Below are 16,582 nucleotides of genomic sequence, written 5' to 3'. Positions count from 1 at the left end.
ACAAAAAATTAGCCGGGCGTGTTGGCACATGCCTGTAATTCCAGCTACTCGGGAGGCTGAACCTGGGAGACAGAGGTTGCAGTGAGATTGCACCATTGCACTCCAGCCTGGGCAACAAGAGTGAAACTCTGTCTCAAAAAAAAAAAAAAAAAAAAGAAATTATATTCAAGGTTTCCTGTTTAGTGCAGATTTTATAAGATGAACATTTTGTTTTTGGAATTTTGTGATATAAGCATGTTTATATAAGGTAAATTCATTCAAATTAAACAAATCTCTTCATTATTATTGTCATAACTATCTTTCCCAGTTAACAAAATACTTGGGGGTAACCTCAAACTGTAAAATGTTATCCACATGTTAGTAGCATCTTGTGAAAATCTGAATACATGTAAGTTCGACTAAACTCTGCTTCGCTAGACTTTAATGTATTATATGTTATGTATTTCAGAAACTCCAGAAAGGAACTTAATGACATACGATTTGAGTTTACTCCAGGAAGAGGTAAGTTTTAATTGAAGTTATTATTTTATTGCCTCAAAGAGCATTACAGAAATTGATTACAAGCATGTGGTTATAATTTGCTATTTAAAACTGCTTTGTTTAATAATGAAGGAAGGAAGGAGAGATAGATGGAAGGAAGGACTTTTGATACTTCTAAGGATTCCAAACCAAATCATGACTGACTACTTGAATCTCAGTGACACATGCGGCACAGTATACATACAAATATAAGTTAGATATATTAGCTCAACCGTGAAAATAAGTATTACTATGGTAATGCAGGCCCTAAAGATGAATGTAATGAGAAGCATACCATAATCCTAATGAGGGATGAGCAGCAAACAGTGGGGTCATACAAAAAGGTAACATACTTTGCTTCTGTGATCTCAGTTCAGATTACATGAAGCCTCCGTTGGGGAGTGTTTACTAAAATTTTGAAAACTCCAAAGTACAAGAACTTTCTAGCTTATTAGGTGGTCCATCAGTAAACTCTTTGACACCCTGTGGTTATTATCTACAGGAAGACACAAACTCAGATGTCCACAGAAACCAAAGTGAATAGTGTGCACTTCAGGAAACTGGAGGATCTCCTATCTAATTTCACTCATGTTCAGTAGTTGTTTTTTTTTTTTTACAAACGCCACTAGCTAAACAAAATATTCCTGGGCAATGCTTGGCCATAGGCTTACTGGTCCCTGATTGCTAGTCTTCTATACATGCAAAGATTTCAGGATTCCTGGTATATTTGAATTAAACTAAAATATGAAGTATCTTTTTAAAATAAATGTACAGGCCAGGCATGGTGGCTCACACCTGTAATCTCAGCACTTTGGGAGGCTGAGGCGGGGGATCAGTTGAGGCTAGGAGTGTGAGACCAGCCTGGCCAACATGGTGAAACCCCCTATATACTGAAAATACAAAAACCAGCTGGGTGTGATGGTGCACAGCTCTAGTCTCAGCTACTTGGGAGGCTGAGGCAAGAGAATCACTTGAACCTGGGAGGCAGAGGGTGCAGTGAGCCAAGATTGTGCCACTGCACTCCAGCCCGGGCGACAGAGCAAGACTCTGTCTCAATGAATAAATGGACATAAGGCCGTAGTGGATTTGCTAATTGATCTTTCCGGAGATATCCATCTTTGACAATTTAGAGTTGGTTTATGAAATTGTACAGCACCAGGTAGTATTATCAAAAAGCTATCTATTTTGTCATAATATAAAAATATTGACCAGGCCATGCTGTGATAAAATCTAGTAATTATATAATAAATGTTTCAAGTACAGCAAGTAGAAAGAACAGATTCTTATTTTTAGGTTGTTTCTTTACATCTGATTGTTTAAAATTGACTATGGCAATGAAAATCAATTTTAATTTTAAGAGGTAACAAAGAAGTGAATATGAGCTCAGGACTTTTGTGGGTAACATGGCCCTGTCAGCAATATTGGGCCATTGGCACTGGCTTTGGCAGCTGCCTTTGCCACATTTAGATTAACAGTCCCTGCTTCTGTTGCACAGACAGAACCCATAGCATTGTCTGCCTAATGACAGCCAGCCTTCACTGGGCGGCAGAGCACAGGCCCATTATTGAAGGAAGCGCTATGCATATATCACTGCACTTCTGTGACTATTGATGCTGTCTGTATTTCAGACTTTGCTTGCAGTAAATCTGTGTGCAGTCCACATGCATTATGCTTGTGCTGTATATACACGTAAGTATATATGGCACAAAATGTATAACGTAAACGCATAAAATATGCTCTTTCCTCACTTGAGGACAAGCCCTTTGTGTAGTGTGTCCCATGTGCTCTGGAAACCAGAAATTAATACATGAATATTTATCCTGTTTAGGCACCAGGGATGTTAAACAGCTTAAAGAAAAATACATTGCTAATGAAACATGAAATAAGTTATTTCACATTTCTGTTCTGAACTATTACTGGTATCTTACTTCCATGCATACAAAATGCCTAATGGCACACATGCAGATATGGAATATTTCCCATTTGGATCAGCCAGCGGTACCTGTTTGCCATTTTGGCATGACTCATCTGGTGCCCAGGAGTCCTGAAAACAGTAGAACATGCCGTATGCTTTAATCATTTGGGAATGTCAGTCATTTTGGTACTGTTTTAGTGCTATCCCTCAATGCAGCTTTGATTATTTCATTTTTGGCTACCTTCTGTGATTATAGCTCTTTACTTAAGTGTAAGATCTTACTGATACTTTAGAAATGATGGGTAACACATCCAAATGCTTCAGCAGATGACCATTCAGTAGAAATATAATGAATGACTGCCTGCTATCTGCCCAATGCCTACTAGGTGTTAGGTTCTTTAATTCAGTTCACTTATTTCCATAAAGATTTGGGTAACATCCAAGAAGATGCCAGTTATGAGGCTGAATGTTCTAGCAGCTTCAGAAAGCTACATCATGTTCAGAGTAGCGCCTCTCATTATGCTACCCTAACTTCCATGATTATGGGATCATTTTATCATGAAGAGACTTTATAAGGTGTTTATTTTTTTTCTTTTCCTTTTTAAAAATAGACAGGGTTTCACTCTGTCACCCTGGCTGGAGCTCACTGCAGCCTTGACCTCCCAGGCTCAAGTGATCCTTCCAGTCAGCCTCCCAAGTAGCTGGGACCACAGGTACATGCCACCATGCCCAGCTAATTTTTTATGCTTTGTAGAGACGGGGTCTCCCTATGTTGCCCAGACTGGTCTGTAACTCCTGGTCTCAAGCAATCATCTCGCCTTGGCCTCCTAAAGTGCTGGAATTACAGATATGAGCTGTTGCACTGGGCCAAAGTGTTTTTTTGTACTGCTAGCAAAAAGGACAAAGCCTAAGACAAGCTCATCTTATATGGAACTTTATAGTTTAGTAAGATTCCTATATATTTCTTTGCCATTTACTTCATTTTATTCCATTTCATTATGACTTCATTATGAAATGGAATCAGTAAAATGGCAGAATACCGCATTTTCTCTGGAGGTATAAAGTGTAAGGTGTGTTTCAAATGATCTTTGGCTGCTGCATCATCATCATAGTTACCGTTTATTGAGTATTTACTATGTGTCAGACACTGGGCAAGCTCTTTAAACCCCGAGAATTGTGAAACACAAATGTACCTCCAGCTGCACACTCACATGTATATGCACACATGCAAACACAGATACACACAAACACACACGCACACACCGGCCCAGTTACATAGTCACCACATCTGAAGCACAGATGAAGTAATGAAACGCGGTTTATGTTTAGGGCAGCTTTTGGTGTCACAAACCGCAATTCTGTTTAGATGCTCATCTGATTTAGCAGCTGTACTTTCAGGTGCCCCCTGACTTTGGAAGACATTTCTGTCAAACCCCCATCGAGAGTGTTACAGCCTGCTGAGCCAGTTTCTTCTTATCAAGCTACAGTTCTAAATATTTGTGAGAATATCTGAAATCCCTGGGGACCAAGTCAGCTCCCTTGAACCAAGTGAGCTCCCTTGTGAAAACGTGGGGGTTTCTAACAGTTCTCCTGAGCACATTGCAATTTATCAGTTTCTCTTTACAAAGCCTTCAAATAGAAGGTTACAGTGTTATCATGTTCATTCGTAACCTTTCAATTAAGTAATTCCAGCTGTATTCACTTGCCACGGCCTCTTTAGTCCCATCCTTAGGAGATTGCGAACTCCTGTCACTTATCATTGAGAAAGTACGGTATTTTATTCAGCCACATTTTTCTAAGACAGTGTATCTGTTGCTATCAAATGATCAATGTCGTGTTAAAGGAGTTTCTTAATAGCATACATTTAAATAACTCGTCTTAATAGTCCAGCAAGCTCATAGGCTGTTTGTACAACATGCAAGGTTATATCAGATGCTACCCATTCAACCTTTGCTGTAAATTCACTGCATAGCTACTAATGATAGAAAAGGATTGATAATGGTGGGTGGGATTAACCTTGGCAGGAAAGAGAAACAGTGTGATAGGGAACAGTTATAACTTCCGGAGGCACATTTGAAGATTAATTCAGATAGTAGCCAGAGGGCACAAGTGTTTTATTTCACCAAAAATGGAAAACATAATTTTGTGTAACTTCTGTTGAATAAATAGCAAGATGCAGATGGCACGTGGCAAAATGTATTTCATGTTGCTTCTGATTTTCTCTTGATAAGAGTCTGAATTGTTGAATTAAAACTCATGGATGATTTTCGTAAATGAAATATATATATTTTACATTGTACTGGGTTGTTGATTTTTATGTTATAGTTACTAATACATATTCATTTCACATTTGGACAGATACAGCAGATGGTGTATCTCAGGAGCTCTTCTCTGCTGGCTTGGTGGATGGTCACGATGTAGTTATAGGTAAATTGTTTTTTAGTATGCACTGTCATTTTGTTGGTATATAAAATGGAAATGTGTTTGGAAGCAAAAGTGTTCATTAAGGAATAATTCACTCTGAATACTTGAAGAATTCTTCTTGAATTCTTATCTTTTATGTAGAAGTATATTTAAGAATCTTGTTTGGACGGGTGCCATGGCTCATGCCTATAATCCCAGCACTCTGGGAGGCCAAGGTAGGTGGATCACCTGAGGTCAGGAGTTAGAGACCAGCCTGACCTATTTGGTGAAACCCCGCCTCTACTGAAAATACAAAATTAGCTGGGCATGGGTGGTGCATGTCCGTAGTCTCAGCTACTCGGGAAGCTGGGGCAGGAGAATCTCTTGAACCTGGGAGGCGGAAGTTGCAGTGAGCTGAGATCGTACCATTGCACAACAAAAGTGAAACTCCGTCTCAAAAAAAAAAAAAAAAAAGGATCATATTTAATTTTCTTTTTTTCAAAAGCTCTTAATGTAATCCTGTCTCATGTATCTAGACATGATTTATCCAATGAGGAGCCTCATTTATTGGAAATATACCAAAGAACTCAGAAGACCCAAAAGTCCATGATGTAACAAAAATAAGATGCTATAAATTCTGTTCACTAAAGCATAGGAACCTTTGAAACCCTTACTCAGAGTTTCTATATTCTTTCTTTGGACACAGTTCTAATAAACTTAGAATTTGTTTTTTTAGCTCTCAGCAATATTCATTGTAAAATCTCAGGTTTGGATGGGAACTTAAAGATCATTCAGGCCAGTTCTTTCACTGTATAGATAAGGAAATGAATTCCTAAAGAGGTTCCGTGGTGTGTCCAGAACCATGCAGCTGGGACGTGGCAGAACGATTTCACTTTGTGGGTCTTTCTGCCTCCTTTAGAATCATAAGATAGCTGTACAGAGATAGGAGAGCCTGCTCAACATAGACTGCTGATAGGAGCAAGCAGCCACCCATAGACCTCCTGACAAAGCAAAGGAGGCGGGAAAGTTCTAAGAGGCAGACAGCCATCTGAGAAAATGTGTAGCCTGGTTCCACCTAGAGTGAGGGTGAGTGCTCCATGCTCTTCAGCAAATTCTGACTTTGTAGAGATTTTATGATCCCTAACTAATCAAGGTTAGTTAGCATATTAATAATTATGTTAATATATTATATTATTAACTCTAATAACATTATTTAGGGGACTATGTATTATGATAATGCCTTATTAAAAAATATTCAACTCAAAACTGATGTTTGAAATGACATGCTCCCCTGAAATGATATGGTTTATGTTTGTTTTTGTTTTTGTTCTTTTGAAACAGGGTCTCACTCTGTCACCCAGGCTGGAATGCAGTGGTGTATTCTCGGCCCACTGCAACCTCCGCCTCCAGGTCCAGGCAATTCTCATGCCTCAGCCTCCCGAGTAGCTTGGGACTACAGGCACGTACCACCATTCCCGGCTGATTTTTGTATTTTTAGTAGAGACAGGGTTTCGCCATGTTGGCCGGGCTGGTTTTGAACTCCTGACCTCAAGTGATCCACCTGCCTTGGCCTCCCAGAGTGCTGGGATTACAGGTGTGAGCCACCGCTCCCAGCCCCTTAAATGATATGTTTTAATTTAAAAAAATAACTTATTCAAAGTAAGTCCTTCCCCAATAATGCTGGAGTATGTGACTGAGGGGGAGTTTAAGGTAGATACACTCACCTATCAGAATAATTTGTTCCTAGTAACTTTAGAATGTAAATCATTATAAAGTGAATCATTTTATGTAAATAAGAAGAATTGAGTTTATAGTGGGAGATTAGAATTCTGACTAAAGACACAATATCCAATATGTTCTTTATATACAATTGATATGTCATAAATGCAGATACAAAGATACCTTTATAATTAGAAAAAAATGTAAAAAATAAGTTTTTTCCCTATTGATTTTACATCAAGTGTTCACATTGATTTCACAATGAAGCTGTAACTCCTTTGCCAAGTGGCTCCATACATGAGGGGACACAGATATATTTTAAAGGAAAGTGGACTTAACATGCATTTATGTGGTGTGAGTGTGTATTCCCTTATATATCTTGTCTTTCACATTTTCCTTTACAATCTTGTGAGGTTTAAGGCCAGCTAAGTTCTCACCTAAGTTTTCTAATCAAATGTGAGAGGGAAGCTGAGAAAAAAGATTGATTCAACTTTGGTGTCTACTTTAAATTCCGTCTAAGAATTCATTATGTTAACCTACCAATTCCTTGATGAAGATGAATACTCTCTTTCATTAGAAAACATAAGTACACACTTTTGTGTCTTAGTTTACCAGAAGAAATAGAACAGTTAATGGCTAGATCAGGAGACCCTGCAAAATATATTTTCCTTGAAGAGGGCTATGGTCCATATGCTAAGCATCCAGAATAGAAAATTAATCAAGTGAAAATTGATAATCAGAAACTTCTTTGAAACACCTACTAATGTTTCCTATTGGGCAAGAAGCCGAGGATCAGATTGTTCTTTTACTGGAGTTGATCCTGGCAGGTGGCTAGGAACACAGAAAATAAGAGAGCTTCATGGAAAGGCGTTAGGTCACGTCTTCTTTTAAGCATGGTCCTTGCTTCAGACCTGCAGTCAAGTTTAATGTACTTCTTTTTTTTGCCCCAGGCTCAGCTAAAGTTAAGGTTTTATTGTTGTTGTTGAATTTTTAAAAGGAGGAAATTAGGAAATTAAGGCAGAGTTCATGTACAACTTATTAAGTGTGTTTTCAATACAATATATAACCAGAAAGCTTCTCTTTTTCTATGCCTTAGTTAATTATTCTTCTAAAAACTCTTCAGCTTGCCTTTTTTCCACTTCTTGGAGCTAAATTATTTCTATGTAGAAAGTGTTGGAGTAAGAACAGGCATATCTAACTCTTTTTGATATAGTAGCACTTAAAAATGCCTTACATGTACATCACACTTAAGTGTTTACAGACAAGGTTTATGTATTTCATTTGATCATCACATCAATTCTATAAGGTAAAGAGGACAGGTTGTTTTAATCACTACGTTGCAGACTGAAAACTGAAGTCCAAAGAAGTGTCTAGACTGTTGCAACTGGTAATGGTCCTTGAGCTTGGGTCTTGTTGACTCCCCAGTGTTGACACTTTGCATATAATTTATACCTTCACCCTTAAAAAGTGGATCCAGGTAATTTTAAATGATGGTGGTTCTTGTGTCTCCTGGGAGAAAAATAGCTTTTCCTTATTTGTTTTTCCACGGACCAGTGGATGTTTTCTGTTTTAATTGCTGATTATTTGACAAACTAATTTATTTGATCTTGTTCCCTCTAACCAATGCTAGCAAATCTGTACTCCCTCCCTCATCATCTATTTCCCTCTTTACTGGGTATGTCCCACGAGCGTATGAATATGTTTTTATTTCTCTTATCTTCAGAAAGCCCTGTCTTTACCCCACCTCCCATTACAGCTATTTCTCTCTTGCAGCTAAACTTATCAAAGACAATTGCCCTGGCTTTGATTCCTTTCTTATCACTGTCTCTTAAATTCACCTCAGTCAGACTTTTGACCCCCCTACTCCACTCAAACTGTTCTTTTCAAAGCTGCACCTGGGGAAAACACACCTGCAAAAAAGGAGTGGCAGATGCACAGGTAGGCGTGGCTGGAGTGAGGGGAGAAAGAAGGATGGTAAAGGACACGTGTTCTGTGAATGGCTGCCATGTTCCTAAACCTGAGGCTCATCCTCAGTCCTTATCATGCTTGACCTGTTGGCAGTACTGGGCATAGTTGACAATGCCCTTCTCCATGATAAGCTTTTTCACTTGGTGTTAAGACTCCACCCTCTCCTAGTTCTCCCGTCTTACTGGTATTTCCTTCTGTCTTTTTTGTTGGTTCCTCCTCATCTCTCTAACCTATAAATCTTGATGTGTCCAAGGACCCTTTCCTTAGATCTCTTCTCTTTCTCTACTTGCTCCTTTGCTGATCTTATCAGGTTTCATGGTATTAAATACCTTCCACTCTTCAACTCCCAAATTTATATCTTTGATCCAGACTTTTCTTTTGAATTCCAGACTGATATTCAGCTCCCCTTTTAGCATCTTCACTTGGTAAGGTAATAGACATCCAAGATTTAGTCCACAGTTTCAAAATCCAGCCCCTGGTATTTCTTCCCAGCCGGCCCCTCCAGGAATCTTAGACTCTTCATAGGCATCATCTCCAACTTTCCAGGTGCTTAGGCCAAAACCCTGGGCATTGTCCTTGACTTTTCTTTCTCTCGTACTTCACATCCAACCCATCCGAATGTGCCCAGGATCTTCCCTTTGCTTACCATCTCACATCCCATCCTGTTTCAAGCCCCTCTCAGCTCCCACTTGAGTTCTTGTATTCATCCCTTTGCCGCCATCCCAGCTTCTGTCCTTGCCTCCCTTCAGCCTGCTCTCATCTCAGCAGCCAGAAATCCAGGTAAAGTAATCACATGCAAAAGGCCACATATGGTGTGATTCCATTTATATGAAATGTCCAGAGTGGGCAAATCCATAGAGTCAGAAAGCAGAAGAGTGGTTGCCAGGGGCCGGTAATGAGTGGGGCAGGGGAGTGACTACTAAGTGTGGCATTTCTTTTTGGGGTGGTGAAAATGTTCTGGAATTAGGAGTAGTAATGGCTACACAACCTTGTGACTTTACTAAAAACCACTGAATCGTGCATTTTAAAGGGGCGAACTTTATAATATGTGACTTTTAGTTCAATTTTTAAAAAGTAAGCCAGATTGCGTTCAGAGTTCAATCAGAACTCTGCAGTGGCTCTCCACCCACAATCGCCACGGCCTCCAGTCCTCTGCACTATGTCCCCTCTCACTTCTCGGATGTCTCCTCTCCTGCTCTTCCCCTTGCTCAGCCCACCCCAGCCACCCCAGCTGTTGAACTTGCTTTTCTTCCAGTACACTCCTTCTTTAGGGCCTTATATGCCCACCCCCCGGTGCTTAAATATTGCCTCACAAAAGGGTGTCCCTGAGCAGCCTTATTAAAATCACACACCATCCCCAACTCTCTACCCTCTTTCTTATTTCGTTATTCTACCTAATCTCTCCCTATTCAATAGCCTGTATGTTTCATTTATTTATTTTGTCAGCTATATAGGACTTCCCCTTGAGCATCAGTTTTTTAAGGCCAGAATTTTAATCTCTCTTGTTAACTGCCACATTCCCAGTGCCCCAAACTGCATTTCACATAGTAGGCCCTTCATAAACATTTGTTAGAGATAAACAAATCCCATTTTGATATATACAGATATATCATAACATTTACTTCAGAAACAAAGGATACTTTGAGTTATAGGATTCTAGTGTTTTAAGAATTTTGCTTTCAAGGTTGCAAAATTCAAAGTATTTGCAAATATGAAATAACTTCACCTCAGGAAAGCTGTGTAAAGAAAGCTGTGTAAAGCTGTGTCCAGTTTACATTGAGGTTTGAATGATTTCTTACATGTGTATTTTTTCAGCTTCTATAATATAAAATAACCAACATTTAAATAGATTAAAAATCTGTTTCTTTCTTATCGGCATATTCTTTCGAATTGGAGTAAATGCTTACAACATTGTGAAAAGGCTGAAAAAGCAGTAGCATATGTTATGGAGCAGTGAATGTTATGAGTTTTACTAGAATATGGCAAACACAGGTTACAAAAAGTCTTGAATACCTAGCTTCAGGGTAGCCTGCCTTTAGTGTGCCAGCCTTTGCAAAGCAGAGTCTGGATTGAAGAAGGGCCAGTATAGTGACATGAAGTGATTGCTTTCGAGCAGAAGCAAAGCAGTGCAGAAATTAAATGTGCTGTTTGTAGACTGAAATCATAAACCCACTTCACTTGTGCTTAAACTCAGCACTACCTTAGGCAAGAAACAGGAAACATTCTTAGGCTTTGTGTAAATAGCCGTTGATAAGATTGGCAAGGCCTCCTGGGTGGGTGTTGGTTTAAAATCGTTTTCAAGATGAAAAACTAGAGGACATGCATGCATAAATTTGCTTATCTTGCCTGGCTGGGTAAATAGCCGTTGATAAGATTGGCAAGGCCTCCTGGGTGGGTGTTGGTTTAAAATCGTTTTCAAGATGAAAAACTAGAGGACATGCATGCATAAATTTGCTTATCTTGCCTGGCTGGGTTGGCTGACAAATGGAAAGAGACCAAATCTGAGTGCCTATTCTAGTTGTTTCAGAGGATTCCCAAGGATGAGTGATAATGAGACAGCAGAGAAACTCATTGTTTCCTTTGCTTCCTGGTGAAAAAAACAGCCGGCCAGAAGTAAGTTTTCTCTGAAATGGAAGCACAGGGGGAAAAATGCAAAACACAAAATTCATATGCACAAAAGAAAACAGAAGCTCTAAGTTCTCTCCAGACTTTGTGATATAAATTTTTGAGGAATTAGTTTAGTAAGTTTTAACCCTCAGCTATGGAAGAAGGAACACCAGTGGGTATGTTAGGCTAAGCAGTTATGTGTCCTGCTTACCAACTCCTACAAAGCTGCTGAACTCCAATCTGCACGGCTCAGTACAGAGGCCAGGGTTTGACTGTGTGTATACACAGGAAGAGAAGGTGCTTGTCAGATGCCTTCCAGAAAGGTGCCCACTGACTGCCCTTTGCTGCGTTTTTATACCATCCTTTTTCTAGCCTTGTAGCAACATATGTCTATTTCTTTAAGTGAAGTTTAGAACCAGATGTTGGAATTTCTGTTTCCTGAGAAGGGAGCTGTCTGCCTGCATTCACTTCTACAGTTTTCCTTTGACGGATTTTGAGCATCACTGACTAGTTGTCACTGGAAGGAAAACTTACTTTAGTGATAGATGTTCCCAAAGCCCTCTCAGTAGACTTAGACCTATTGTTCATGCCCCATGGGATGCTCTTTTCCTGCACATGAAGAATCATGTTTAAAACCTGTCTGCCTGCAAGACTTACCATACATGTCACCATCATGAAGCCTCTCTGCTGCCTGACACCCCACTCCTTGCACAGTTTGGAGGACAGCTTTTCCTTGTCTAGAATGCCAGAGAACCATATTTTTACCAACTCAAGACATATGGCTTTCATCCTGCTGTACTGCAGCATGCTTGCCTTCCGTTGTGTGGAGGCTGAAGACACCTTTAGGGCAACGCTTGTCTTCTATGTTATTGCATCACTAGCATTGTTGACACACATAGGCATTTAATAAATATGCCGGATAAATGAATGCATTGTATACCATTTGCAAATTCAGTACTGGATTATTGCATGAATTGATGATTTGGATAATGTAAATATTGTTGTATCTTCCAAAAAAGAAATAGTAATTCACTGTGATTGATTTTTTTCCCTCCCTGCTTTTTCCCATGTTCCTTTCCTTTCTCTTAGAAATTGACTTGTCACATGACTTTTGAGTCTGGTCTCTTGGGAAAAGAATATGTTTTGTCTCGACAGCCTTCTGGTCAGGCATGGTAGCTCACACCTGTAATCCTAGCACTTTGTGAGGCTGAGGCAAGTGGATCACTTGATGTCAGGAGTTTGAGACCAGCCAGGCCAACATGGAGAAACTTTGTCTCTACTGAAAATACAAAAATTAGCTGGATGTGGCAGGGCACACCTGTAAACCCAGCTACGTAGGAGGCTGAGGCAGGATAATTGCTTGAACCCGGGAGGCAGAGATTGCAGTGAGCTGAGATTGCGCCACTGCACTCCAGCCTGGGTGACAGAGCGAGTCTCTGTCTCAAAAAAATATATAGAGAGAGAGAGAGAGACAGGGCCTTCTGTCCCCTAGTGCTTGCTAAGGTTAAGTATTCTGAGTGTCTCTCAAAGTATGAGCTGTAAGTTGCCTGTCTTATCTGGGATGCTTACTAAAAATGCACGTTTCTGAGTTCCAGCCCAGAGATACAGCATCAGCTGTCTTTGGGCAGAGTGTGGAAAAAAAATCTGTTTTCAGCAGGTATCCCAAGTGATTCTCATACACACTGGAATTTCATAGTCACTTTATTTATTTTTTTATTTTTGAGACGGAGTCTCACTCTGTCGCCCAGGCTGGAGTACAGTGGCGCAATCTCACCTCACTGCAAGCTCCACCTCCCGGGTTCACACCTTTCTCCTGCCTCAACCTCCTTAGTAGCTGGGACTACAGATGCCCGCCACCACGCCCAGCTAATTTTTTTGTATTTTTAGTAGAGACGGGGTTTCACCGTGTTAGCCAGGATGGTCTCGATCTCCTGATTTCGTGATCCACCCGCCTCGGCCTCCCAAAGTGCTGGAATTACAGGCGTGAGTCACCGCGCCCGGCCCATAGTCACTTTATTTTATGCTTATAGTAATCTTTGGAGATACCTTTAGCTCATTTCATCATCTATACCTTTTTCCCAGTCTCACTAATCTCCTTTGCTTTTCTGCCTTATTTGATTCTCTGCTGTCTTTAGGAGTCTGTTTTAAAACTGTGCCAGTTAACTTTCAAAAATCGTGTTTATGTGTATGAATGGTGTAGATGCCACATATATGGCATTGGTATAAATTTTTACCAAAATGAGTAGTTACAGTTTTGATTAAAACTAACATTGCTGCTCAGGAGGCAGTGGATCCTCCAGATGGCCTTCAGCTTTTATTTCTCTACAAAATGGCAAAGTATGCTTAGGCTCTCAAGTATGGGAGCAACAGAATCTCTCTGCTCAGTCATGAGCATATGGTTAGATGTGCGAAGTGCTCTGTTCTTCCTGCTATAGTCAGGGATATTTAAGTCTGTTATGAGTGATCCACAATTTACTGAGCAGCAGTTCACTTTCACGACAACAGTCTTGGAAAACAGTGAACATATTTCATCTCATATTCATTTCAGTGATTATGCTGTGATATTCACTGATACTGACTTTCAGTGAAGAAAAACATTCATTATTAAAATAGTGTCTTTATTACACAACTGTACTATGATTTAGAAATGGTGACAGGTAATAAAGGAAGAAAACTCCTTAAGCCCTTTCTGGATTTAGACAGGCTTGTGGTTAGTTGAATGATGTGAATAAATACAGCTGAGTGATTCCTGATTGAAAGTTGTCTATGTGTTAAGTTTAATATCTTAGGGAATGAAGACTATGAGTACTTTGGGGGTGCTGTGCTGATTACTTTTCTTATATATTTTTACCAGACATAAATGTTGACCCGTTAGATATGATGTAAGGTTTCTGTTTTCAAAAAGGCACCACTGCCTGTTTGATTGTAGCTCATTGCTCTTGGTTTCGCAGTTATCTTTCCTTTCTTTAAAAAGAAATCTTTATTGAGGTATAATATTTATTCCCAAATAGAAAAATTGGACATTAATATTAAAAACTGGCAAAATTATATTTTGAATATTCACAAATGATAGGCTGGACTATCTAATATAAAAGTATCATCCATGTTGTATAATAATTTTAATTCCATTCAGATGAATAACTACCATTTCTAGATGAGATAAGATATTCAGCAGTTGGGCCAGACGTGGTGGCTCAAGCCTGTAATCCCAGCACTTTGGGAGCCCGTGGCAGGTGGATCAACTATGATATATATTAACATATCATAGTTGCACAGGAGTTCAAGACCAGCCTGACCAACATGGTGAAACCCCGTCTCTACTAAAAATACAAAAATTAGCTGGTGGTGCATGCCTGTAATCCCAGCTACTCAGGAGACTGAGGCAGCAGAATCACTTGAACCCGGGAGGCGGAGGTTGCAGTGAGCCAAGATTGTGCCACTGCACTCCAGCCTGGGCGACAGAGTGAGACTCCGTCTCAAAAAAAAAAAAAAAAAAAAAAAGATATTCAGGAATTGAACTCTTGAGAGGTGGTAGAATCACAGTGTTGCTTTAAACATCCAAAGAGCTGTTTGCTCTGCAAAATGCTGGGAACCAGGCGCGAATCAATGTGCAGTGAGAACACATGTGCACACACACACAAACACAAACATAAGCACAGACTGAGCACACAGATTCAGCACTAGTTTGATCACATACCTATGGGTTACTATGTATTTTTTGAAGTTTAAGAACAAGAGAAAGACAGACTAAAGTAAAAATGCATAGAATTCTTGCTTTGACAGAATATCATTTTTTTAAATCTGATAAAAGCACAAGAAAGTGCCCATCCTTCTCTGCGCCAAATTCAAAAGAATTAAGTGGAAGAAAGAATTCCTAGAAAACTAAATCAGAAGCTTAAGCTGTGATGTCCACTCATAGGATTGAATCCTCTGCCAGCCCAGCCACTCCCTGTGCTTATCTATCTGCAGATTCTAACACAGAATGACCAGCTATCCAGGAAAGACCTGTCATTTGTAAAGAACTTCTGATTTGGGGATAGGGGAAAGGAGGGATTGAAAAGTCCCTTTCAAAATGTGGGCAAATGTTATTTCCAAGAAGTTCTAGCATAAAATGACATCTGTAATTTCCCCAAAGACGTTCTCAGTTTCTGTGTCACATGATTATGATTCATTGCAGCAGTAAACCACTCTGTAAGCCCTGATTTTCTAATTAACTTTGTTGCTTTGTGTTTAGTTAGGAGTTGTATATCCTCTTTAAAACCACTAGTACAGAGATAGAATCCAATTAAGACCTGTACTTAACTTCACTTGGTGAAACAAGAGCTTGCCAGTGGATTAGTCGTAGATATCTACTAAGTCAGTAGAGTCTTGCTTTTTTCAATTACTTTAGATTGCCCTGTTTTAATTTATGTTAATCTGTCCTTTAACTCCGGAATCAAATATGCTTGAAGATTACACTCAGTCTCGCCACACTTTCTGATCAGTCCCTACTTATGACAGAAATATATATCTAGTGGAAGTAAAGTAGGCTTACTTTGGTGCAGGAAACCTAGTCTTTGTGATGACTTACATTTTTCTAACATTACCAAGTGTGTAGGATTTAAATTAAATGGCTCTTTTGTTGAACAGTCTACTTGTTAATAGCCTGACAGACAAGTCTCCCAGTCCCAGATGAAATCTCTCTGCTGTTTTTTTACTTCATTGGTTAAAATAAAAGAGAAGTCACTGCCTCTTGATTTCTTATATAACAGGTAATACCGCTCTTGTTTGCCCAATCAAAAAAATGTGAAAGCTAAGGAAAAAAACTAAATCAATATTTTTTTAATTATTGTGGGCTTATAATAACTATTTTGGCTCCATGTCTAGTTATAATCTTAAATTTGATCCTGCATCTTATATTTGGTTATTTATTTTTTTTAAAAAAAAAAGAGGACTTTCTTGCCAATCCCAAGAAAGCCTAGTTCTTAATCTTGCACTGCTTAAGTTTAGCATCCAAAAGGTTGTGTAAAAATACGTTTACCCCAGATTCATTTTAAAACAAGGAGAGATCTTGACTGGTCACCTGCTGATAGATTTAGAAACTTGTCTTTGTCATCAGGTTTATACCGTCCCCATTGTATTGTCAACATTTGTGCCCAATTTTGTTCTCGCTGTCTTTTTTTTTTTTTTTTTTTTGGTGTCTTTTCAAATGGATATATCATAGTTGCACATATTTGAGGGATACATGTGATACTTTCCAGTTTTGTTCTGGGGCTATGTTTTTCAGAATCAACCACTATACTGCATAACCCACGGTAACCATTCCACAAAAGAAAATTTTCTTGCCAGATTCTGTGTCTGCTGAGCTATAGAACCAGATAGCAGGAATTCTTAGTCAGGAAACCATCTGAACAGCTATAGGTGCAAACGCATGGGCCTGGCCAGTGTACCCTTCTGACACAAGTAAAGAAG

General features: G+C 39.4%; 1 protein-coding gene across 1 annotated transcript in view; it reads left to right on the top strand.

Moving 5' to 3' along the window:
• STK39 (serine/threonine kinase 39) overlaps positions 1-16,582 on the top strand; it is a 294,181-nt gene that overhangs the window by 230,494 nt on the left and 47,105 nt on the right. The window contains exons 15-16 of the mRNA XM_007965255.3: positions 449-501; positions 4,793-4,861. Of these exons, the coding sequence (XP_007963446.2) occupies positions 449-501; positions 4,793-4,861 (122 nt within the window). The remainder of the gene's footprint in view (positions 1-448; positions 502-4,792; positions 4,862-16,582) is intronic.

This window comes from Chlorocebus sabaeus, chromosome 10 (genome assembly GCF_047675955.1).
Source record: "Chlorocebus sabaeus isolate Y175 chromosome 10, mChlSab1.0.hap1, whole genome shotgun sequence".
NCBI classification, from domain to species: Eukaryota; Metazoa; Chordata; class Mammalia; order Primates; family Cercopithecidae; genus Chlorocebus; species Chlorocebus sabaeus.
Note: the sequence above shows the minus strand (reverse complement) of the source record. Positions and strands in the feature narration are given on the sequence as shown.